Source organism: Rhamphochromis sp. 'chilingali', assembly GCF_963969265.1.
Source record: "Rhamphochromis sp. 'chilingali' genome assembly, chromosome: 15".
In the NCBI taxonomy this organism is placed as follows: Eukaryota; Metazoa; Chordata; class Actinopteri; order Cichliformes; family Cichlidae; genus Rhamphochromis; species Rhamphochromis sp. 'chilingali'.
Genome location: NC_137942.1, coordinates 21293648 through 21303020, shown reverse-complemented (window position 1 = coordinate 21303020; position 9373 = coordinate 21293648). Strand labels below are relative to the sequence as shown.

Sequence of the window (9373 nt, the reverse complement as noted above, 5' to 3'; positions counted from 1 at the left end):
GGAAAATATATAATAAGAGATATAGAATCTCTCTTGTGGGTGTACCCCCAGCTCTCTACCCGATTGGGTAAGCCTTCTTATGTCACAGAGGAGCTGTGGTTCTACTCGAAGCTCCTAACCCTTCCTCTGAGGTTGAGCCCAAACACCCTACAGAGGAAACTCGTTTAGGCCACTTGTATTCACAGCCTTTCTCTTTCAATCATTACCCAGATCTCACCACCACAGGTGAGGATGGGAATGTAGATGTACTGGTAAATCAAAAGCTTCTCACTTTGGCCAAGCTCTGTTTTCACAACCACAGTCCAGTACAATCCCCACATTATCACTGATGCTGCCAGTGATGATTCTTGATTATGTTGGGGCATTGAGGAAAATTTCTCAAGGGGCTTCTCAAACTCATGTCATATCATCTGAATCCAACAACAAAAATAACAATAACAAATGTTAAAGTTCAAAGTAAACAAAAGAAATATTGCGATGCTCATGGAAGTTAAATTATTCAATCGAGTGTCTCTCCCGCACAGCTGAGGCTAGACTAGCAGCATTTGGCTATTTAACATTATATTTAATGGTTATTAGCTGCTCCACTCGCCACTGTGCTGCTTTTCTCTGCTTCCTCTTTGTTTCCACTCACTTCATTTTCTTTGTGTTGTTATCATGTTATCAGTAGGTTTATTTAAACAGAATCCAGTCCGGTGGGACCCCGTTAGGTCTCACTACTCTCATTGCAAACTTTGCACATTGCTTATGCTCTGGCTTATAGTTTGTGAGCCTTCGAGGTGCCCCCACTGGCCTAGGGCCCCAAATAGTCCCTATTTCCACTTAGTCGACTAAGAAGTCCCTAATCTTTACCAAAACAATCTCGAAAAGTTGTAAACTAATACCTTCTGCGTGTCCAAATTTTCCAGAAAAGAATGACAAACAAAAGTTAAAAAGTTAAGTAAGAGCAGCCTTTTGGCTCTTGTGTATTGTCATTTGGGATCAGGACAGACACACTTCCACAGTAACTGATGAAGGAAACAGCAAAGCAATGACGATGAAGAGTGGCCATCGACTGCTGAGGCTGGGGAACGAGCCTATGTTCGTGTTAAATGTAATGTTTCACAGATTTGTGAAGCCCAGCTCATGCTAAGTCAGTTTATTTACCATTCTCTTACTCCCTCCTCCCCTGCTCACTTACTCACTCAGCCAGTTTTCTGGGCTTTTTCTCTCATTTTCCCTTTTTTCCAACTTATGTTAAACCACCTTGGGTCAAGTACTGTTCAAGGTTTCGATCTTCCTGCTTGTAGAGCTTTTGCAGATATTTTCCAGTGTCAGCATATTTTTCTGCAGCATTGAGAGCATGGAAACACGTTAGCTTGTTTCCACTAGCATGCTACCTTCCCAGCACACAATATTTTAGGCTTGCTTTGTACCTTTGCTCAAGAAGGCCTTCAATTACATCAGGAATTCAGAGAGACGCTGCCTTGCGGTTCGTACTTACACAAGTGAAGTCTCATCAGTGAAAATCCTTGGATGTCAGTGCTGAGATGAAAGCTAAAAGCCATCTTCTCCCAGCAGAGGCACTGCTGGTATGAATGCTAGTACTAAATCTGAAGGGGAAAAATGGCTGCAGATGCTCTACATGCATATAACAGTACCTCTATATTTACTTTTTAAAAGCCCTGCTCGTCATGCATGCAGGATGGTTTTGGGCCAGGCATCGCAGCATCTTCTTTAAAGTGGCTAGTCCTCACTCCTCAGCATTTCTTGAAAAAAGTGTACTTTGCCAGTTTGAAATACGTGTGCAACCAAAGGATCTTCTACCTTTTCTTAACAAGACCTTCAATTACATCAGGAATTCAGGGAGACGCTGGCTGGTGGTTTTCAGTTACACAAGTGAAGTTTCATCACTGAAATTTCTTGGATGTTTGTGCTTAGATGAATAATAAGCCTCACTGCGAGTAACTTTTCTAAATCCTGATTTTGCGTCCTGAGAATGGGTTTCTTTTAAACTCAGAGCCCATGTGATTCCTGTAAGAGCTCAATATTTTTATTGTATTTGCCTCAGTAAGGCTAATTTAATATCTCAACACCAAATACTGCCTGTTTACACTGGAGACACCTCTCAGGGCTCAGCAGCTGTCAATTCAAACTCAATGTGCCTCACAGGTGCCAGATCCACTCTGCCTCTTGTAAGCCTTGGTGCATCGATCAAAGCAAACTTCCAGCCAGGGATTCAAAATGCAATACTGTGCATTTCTGCAAAGTCAAACTGACCAGGCTTTCAACTTACTGAAGGTTCAATATTTTCTGAGAGCAACACTAACACCAGAAAATAAATGTGATCATGTGGAGTTTTGGTGTTAAAGTACCCCATATGGAAAGATATATATAAATCTTATAAAGTTTGTATCTGTCTTGTGTGAAACTTGTATGAAAAGCATATAAGAGTGAAAACAGATATAAGATCCCTTGAAAAATTATATAATGAAACTTGTATGTTTTGGATACTTACTAAAACAATATATGAAAGTAATGAGAAAGTGGCCACTTTCATGAGTAATCACATATAAGTTTTTACTATTTCTTTTCCATATGGGACAGTATACATACAAACATTATTGTTTATGGGACTGAAACATGAATGTTCTGTTTACTAGTAACATACAAAGCACTGGTCCGTGCATATTTCTGTCTCAGTTTTACCAGGCTTCCAAGAAAACTCAAAGAAATGTTTCCATATCGTTCAAAGCTAGTCCTCTGTGACGTCAAAAGGAGGCGAAAAAAGTTTAGAAAATAAAACAAAAATAAATATTTGTCAATACTTAACACATGGTTGAAGTATGATTGGTACAAAACCTCTTTGGTTAGTTTTCTGGTTCATAGTTTACGCACTATGAGATGTGAAGTGTTATGTATTAGCTCCATGGTGATAATCATAAATACATGGTACACACAATTAACACAGGTAACTATAAAAAAAAAAACATCAGCAATGTTAGAACCAAGAGTTCTTTTTTGGTTTTAAAGATTGATGTTTTGTTGACCCGTCCATCCACTATAACACTTTGCATGTAGACTTTGTGTGCTCTGAAAGGTCATCGCATCAAGTTTATCATCCTCTGATAACCTCGGTTTCTGGAGAAATGTGTTATTTAACATATAGCTTCTTTTAAAGCACTAATGACTGATGAGCCACTGGCATCTAAGAGGTAAGATTAGTCTCAGTGCTGACTTCTTAAATATGGACCCCTGTTATGGGCCCATTTCTCATTATGTTGAGTTTTTTGTGTTATTTTGAAATCTGTGTTTGTATTACACGTCATATCAATCATCTTTGGGTCTTTTTTTCTGTTTCCTGCCCTTGTTGATTCAGAAGTCTTAGTACATATGCATTGTTGGGGAGTAACAGAATGCATGTACCGGCGTTACGTATTTAAAATCCACAATATGAGTAACTGTATTTCATTACAGTTACCGTTTAAATAGGTGATAATGAGAATACAGTTACTTTGTTGAAATAAATCGATTACACGATGGTCATTTCCTGTTTCATATGTTAGGCTGTCCCCTCTCTAATTTTGGTAATTAAACAAATTGCTGGAAACCCAAACAAAACACACAATAAGAGGATCTAATGTAAGCGTCATGTTAATGTTGGTGGCGTCAGTTACACAGTGGACCCCAAGCCAGCACAGCAGAACCAGAAGTGCACGGGCAGGAATGCATTTCTTACTTGGAAATTCCAACACCAGCGAAATCTGACCATGCAATGCAAACTCTGTTTGCCACCAAACAAGCTGCTGTCAGCAGAGCAGCAAAACACTTCAACCTCCAACCTAAAGAAATACAGAAAAGACTTTTCTAACTTGCTTTTCATGCACAGCAAACATCTTTGGTGCCAAAGAACTTTGTATATAGACATTTGTAGTTCCAAAGACTGACCAATACAGACTTTGGAGATCCCCTAACCCAGGGGTGGGCAATCCCACTCCATGAGGGCCGGTGTCCCTGCAGGTTTTAGATTTCACCTTGGGTCAACACACCTGAATCACATGATTAGTTTGTTACCAGGCCTCTGGAGAACTTCAGGACATGTTGAGGAGCTAATTTAGCCATGTAAATCAGCTGCGTTGGTTCAAGGACACATCTAAAACCTGCAGGGACACCGGCCCTCGTGGACTGAGATTGCCCACCCCTGCCCTAACCTGTATCCTTCCTCTTCTACAGCCATAAGGTGGTTGTTTTGACCTCGATTGTAATTGACACTTATAAATAAATGTCACCCTTATCAGTGCATTAGCTGATATTTATTTAAACTAGATTTTCCAAGACTTAAGTTAAACTGTAAGTTTTAACTGTCCTGCAGAAGGGGTTATATTTTGAAATGATAAATAATCCAGAAGAATTTCTGCACAGTTGCTTTAAATGAAGAACTGCCTGTGGTACTATGTTGAGTTGTCCACCCTTAAAAGTTTCGTTTTTAATGACTCATGTTTGCTACAAATACAAGTGCAACAAATAAGCTGGCAAGAATAAGAAAAATGTGTATATGTGGTCCAAAAAAGTTTAATTTAGAAAGAAAAAAGTATCATCAAATATTTTTTTCCTCCCCACTTTCCAGAGCAGGATTTTGGCTCTGTGCTATAGTGACTCATTGTGTATCTGTGTGAGCAGGCATCAGTGTGAGCTATTTAGGGAGGTATGGTCACAGCGCCTGGCCTGCTGTGTCTGTCTGATCTCTGATGGAAGAGCTAGCTCTGGCTGAGTGGTCATGACCCTCCCACATAGTACTGGAGGTTGGGTGGATAGAAATGCAGACTGAATGGCAGGGAGCACAATACCCGCTCTTTAATATCACCGCCTAATGCATTTGCAGTAGAAACACCTGCTGGTGATTGCTTTCATCTCGTGGCCCGAAGAGATCTGGTGTCATTGTCTGTTTGGGTCTGTTTGATGGCGACTATCAGAAAAAGAGAATCTTTTGAATAGCTGCAAAGTTGTAATGCACACCAATCTTTCACTAATGGCTTCCCAAACATTTCAGAATTTAAAGAGGAGTTTTTTCCTTTTTCCTTCACTGTAAAAAAAAAAAACGTGCTGTTTTTACAGGAAAACCCTGGCAGCTGGGGTTACCAGGGACTTCCTGTAAAAACGCTTTACAGATGCAACTTGTAAATTGATTTACAGTGAATGAATCTCAGATTAAAACTGTTAAATCTACAGGAAAAAGAAGTTAATTTCACATAGATGTGATATATAAATACACTATTTCCTGTATCTTTTACAAGTAATAAATGCTTTTTGTGGATCCATAAACTGCAAAATTAACAGGGAAATATCGTACAAAGAACTAATTTAAAATGGTAGAACTACGGTGAAACTGTGCATATTAAATGGAGCTGCTCTGTAAATTATACATAAAATCTATGCTGAATATTATATGTTTTAATGTAAAATTTTAACCATAACCCAGCAAATTTCTTACTGCTACGCCTACACCCAAACATGTAAAAATACACATGAGAAAACACAAGAGAGGAAAATATCACTTTTGGGAAATTTATTTTGCAGCCACATTAGCAAAATGACAGCAAATGGATCCATTTTTCCAACTAACACAATATGCAAGGCACACAGCAACTACACAATTCAATCAAAATATAGGCTATAAAAGCTGTGGAACATTCCTGCAAAGCAAGAACCATGTTCATGAAACAAGCATTTGTTAGACCCTCCACCAGAAAAAGTTAAATAACCTGTTAAGACTTTAAAACAAAAAACACATATTGTGCCAAAAATGATCATAATCACCGTGCAACGCAACACGCACCCTGCTGTCACCACAACCATGGCCCTGGTCAGAAAACATCAGCAAAACCACGTGGTGAAACAAACCTACACATGTGGTCTAGAAACACTGCAGTAGCAGCATGTTGTTTTTTTTCTTTTCTTATGTAAATAAAGAACATCTTCATGAATTGGCTTCATGCATTCGACCAGTAAAAGGTTCCAGTACACATTGTGGAACAAAATTAACAAAGTAAAACTAACAGTCCACAGAGAGTCAAGATTTAGGCTTAGCGCCACTCGTGGTCGGCGAGATCCTAAATCAGGGTGAGGACTCGAGGGTTCACACTGAGACGACGCTTTGAGTTTTTGTTCTCTACTTTGGTTCCTTTTTCTGGGTTTATGGAGAAGAAACACCTGTAGAATAACAATCATATAAAAGTTTATTAAGCATTTTTATAATTGATCAGTTAAAATACACATACAAAGTAAGTAAAAATTAAGTATATACATATATATACAGTCATGGCCATGACCACGTTCAAGACAAAGTATAACCAAAATGCTGTGGGGAAGTGAACAATGCATGGTCAAAAGTATTGGCACCCTTCACGAGTGTCTTCTGCAGTGATATGTCACACTTTAGCATTGTTAAAATCCAAAGCAAAGGTTATAGGTAGTCAGACGTCAGTTGACGCTTGGTCTAGCCCTGAGTCTCGGCCAGGCTTGGACCCAGATTCAGACTGTTAATGTATTTAAAAAAAACCAAACAAACAAAAAAAACAACAACAAAAAACAGAAAAAACAACTGAAACCGGCTCCAAAGCCGACCGAGACTCAGAGCCAGACCTGGACTCGAACCACATCAAAGCCAGACTCCAGATCCCAGAGTCTCAGTTATAAGAAATAACAAAGCCATATTTGTTCACCTCTGAAGAAACTCTAAAGTGGAAGCCAGCTCAGATGGATAATGGATGTTGAAATTGTAGTAGCTCCCGAACATGAGGCACAGTGCAGAAATGAAGGAGGATATGTTTGTGCTGACGAGGTGCCGATCAACACTCAGCATGTATCTTCTTGAGGAATAGCAGGACTGTCCTGTGAAGAAATTATTTAACAGGTTATATCAATAAACACGGCAGTCACATGACATTCTATAAAAAATGCACTTAAAAAAAAGAGAGAGAGAGCTATGAAACAGACTTACCACACATGATAATAGTGGGTGTCAGAGGCACTTGCTCCAGTTGTACCTCATCTGCCAGACATGTATCTTCAACACAGAGAAGCATGGACTCCTCCTTCTCTTCAAAGTAGCTGAGTAGCTGTTTAAGGTAAAAGAGACACATGTTTCTGAGATAAGAATGACTATCCTTCTCTGGCATATCACTGGCTGAACTAGCAGATGCCATGGTTTCATGTGTGTTTTCTGAATATTCTGTACTGTCATTTGGGGGCTGAGGACGAGATTCCTTGTACATGTCATCAATACCATCTGGGGAACAAGCTTTATGCTTCCTACACATGTGAGAAGTAAATGATGACTTTTTTGTAAACATATGCTTACAACCACTTACTGGACATGACACAGACCTGCCCCCTGCAATATGATCATTTAAGTGAGACACTAGCTCTTTCACTGTTTGAAAATGGCGGGCACATAATGAAACTGCACATTTTAAATCTGCAACAAGAGCTTTAGGAGTAGCTTGAAGTGCAGGTGCATTGTGCACACGATAAAAATGCCCCTTGAAAGCAGAGTACGTGGTGAATGTTTGGCTGCAATTGGCGCCAACACATTTAAAAATACAACAAGGCTCATTCTTATGCACTCTGCAATGTAGTACATAGCCTCTTAATGTGACCAATACCTTTTTACAAAAGACGCAGATGATCATTTTTAGTATTTCTAAAGTTTGCCTGTGCTTTTCAGCTGAACTAGCATGCTAGCGCTAGGTTATGAGCCTTGGTCTAAATATCAACTGGTGCTTTTATCTCGAAAAAACGTCGCCAAGATATTGAACTTACCGTGCAGACTTTCTGACGAACAAACACAGATCCTCAAAAAACACTTGAAATCGTAAGTTTGTAATTTGTCCTAACAACGTAGTTGCTGAAAGTTCAATGTTTTCTTCTCCCGTCTTCTCTCTCGTGCTGGCTCGTTAGCTATAGTCGTGAACTAGGCGCTCTTCTCCTCCCGCCCTCACGTCATTATCCAATCAGAGACGAGCTTCAGATGCACATTCAAAATTAGGCGCGCTCAGTGCAACTGTGAGTGGCCTGAAGTAGCTTACAGCTCTGTGGAGATGAGGCACCATAGAGATCCTATGGGAGGCACTGTAAGTTTGTTTAGCCTTTAATAATGAGACATTGCTGACCTAACCCAAAAAAGTATTCTAGTCTAAGTATCACATTGCAATTAAAAGAAACATAAAGAATACAAGCATTATGACAGAAGCATTACTTAGTCGTTAAATAATAATTTCTTATTGGTTACCCTACAATAGGCTGCAAATGATTTAAGAAAAAAACATGATGTAAACAATATTAATTGTATATTTTTATATAGCCTATAAATGGAGAGGCAACCTCTCAGGTTCACAATGACATCTTCTGTGAAAACATTTTTATTAGTCCAATCCATGACTTTGCATCATTTCATGAATCATGTTAAAAGTAGGCCCAGTACATCCATGCAGTTGTAAAGTGACTTACATATACGTCATGTGTTTTTAAGAAAAACTGACTAAAACTGTGATTTTTACAGTATTTGCATGTCAAATTAACATGATTGTTTGGTTATGAGTATTACGGTGTTTCACTGTTTTTATTCACAGTATTTGTAGTTTTAACCAATAAATTTGATTATAATCACACATTCATGTTGTAAATATAACAGGAACATTCTGTTTAAAGGTTTACAATAATTCACTGTGATCGAAACAGGAAAGTTGTGTTTTGGGGTTTACTATACATTTCTGTAGGGGTTTTACATGGTTTTTATGTCAATTTCACTGCCCTTTTTTACAGTGTTTCTTTGTTTCCCTCTTTTTTTCAGCTCACATTAAATCTTATGGGCAGATTTCACAGCTACAAAGAGTAACTGGGTGGCCAAAGAGACATGCTGTGAGGAACTGCTCTCAGTTCTGACTTAACCTGACTTTTTTCCGTCCCCAGAAACTCTTGGCCTGTCTTGACCTATCGATTTGTGTTCTGTGCCTGGTGCTTTGTTTATCTGACCCAAGCTTGGCTGGAATTTATTAGGAAGACTTCACTCTGCTTTCTGCTTTTGTTTCAAATGGTCGTGGCAGTAGGATTTTCTTGTTTCATCTGAAAACTTGTTTCTACTGGAAAAATGAGAAATGCGTGGGAGCTGTTTCGTAGGGTAGGTTATTTCGATTTTGGAAGGTTCATTTACTCAAACACGGAGCCAACTGTTATTGTTCATTCTCCCCATCATCTGTGTGCATTGCCAGGGGCATGTTTACAGCTTAGACTGTGCGCTGTATGATGGAGTTACAGAGTAAAGCTGTGGCTGATGGAGGGTATCAGGTGTTTAACTGTGACCTTTCGTTTCACTGTCTTTAAAGGTTATCTTCTG

The 9373-nt window shown here is 39.1% G+C and overlaps 1 protein-coding gene across 2 annotated transcripts; it reads right to left on the bottom strand.

Moving 5' to 3' along the window:
- Positions 1 to 5539: 5539 nt before the first annotated feature.
- Positions 5540 to 7854, bottom strand: LOC308411318 (uncharacterized protein). Of its 2 annotated transcripts, XR_013974365.1 has the most exons (4): positions 7801 to 7854; positions 6980 to 7097; positions 6702 to 6870; positions 5540 to 6189 (listed from the first exon to the last, which is right to left on the bottom strand). XR_013974365.1 is itself a non-coding variant. In XM_080905202.1 (3 exons), exons 1-3 carry the CDS (start codon positions 7668 to 7670, stop codon positions 6090 to 6092), a joined length of 960 nt encoding a protein of 319 aa, XP_080761328.1. In that variant the 5' UTR covers positions 7671 to 7764; the 3' UTR covers positions 5540 to 6089. The 2 variants fall into 2 exon arrangements, 1 of the variants encoding a protein (XP_080761328.1); XM_080905202.1 differs by lacking the exon at positions 7801 to 7854 and having other exon boundaries at positions 6980 to 7764.
- Positions 7855 to 9373: the final 1519 nt, after the last annotated feature.

Coding starts and splice junctions, on each gene's coding strand:
- LOC308411318 (XM_080905202.1), bottom strand. CDS start 7,670: ATGATCATCTGCGTCTTTTGTAAAAAGGTATTGGTCACATTAAGAGGC. Junction 6,871..6,979: donor ACCCACTATTATCATGTGTG/GTAAGTCTGTTT, acceptor ATTTCTTCACAG/GACAGTCCTGCTATTCCTCA. Junction 6,190..6,701: donor ACTTTAGAGTTTCTTCAGAG/GTGAACAAATAT, acceptor GTTATTCTACAG/GTGTTTCTTCTCCATAAACC.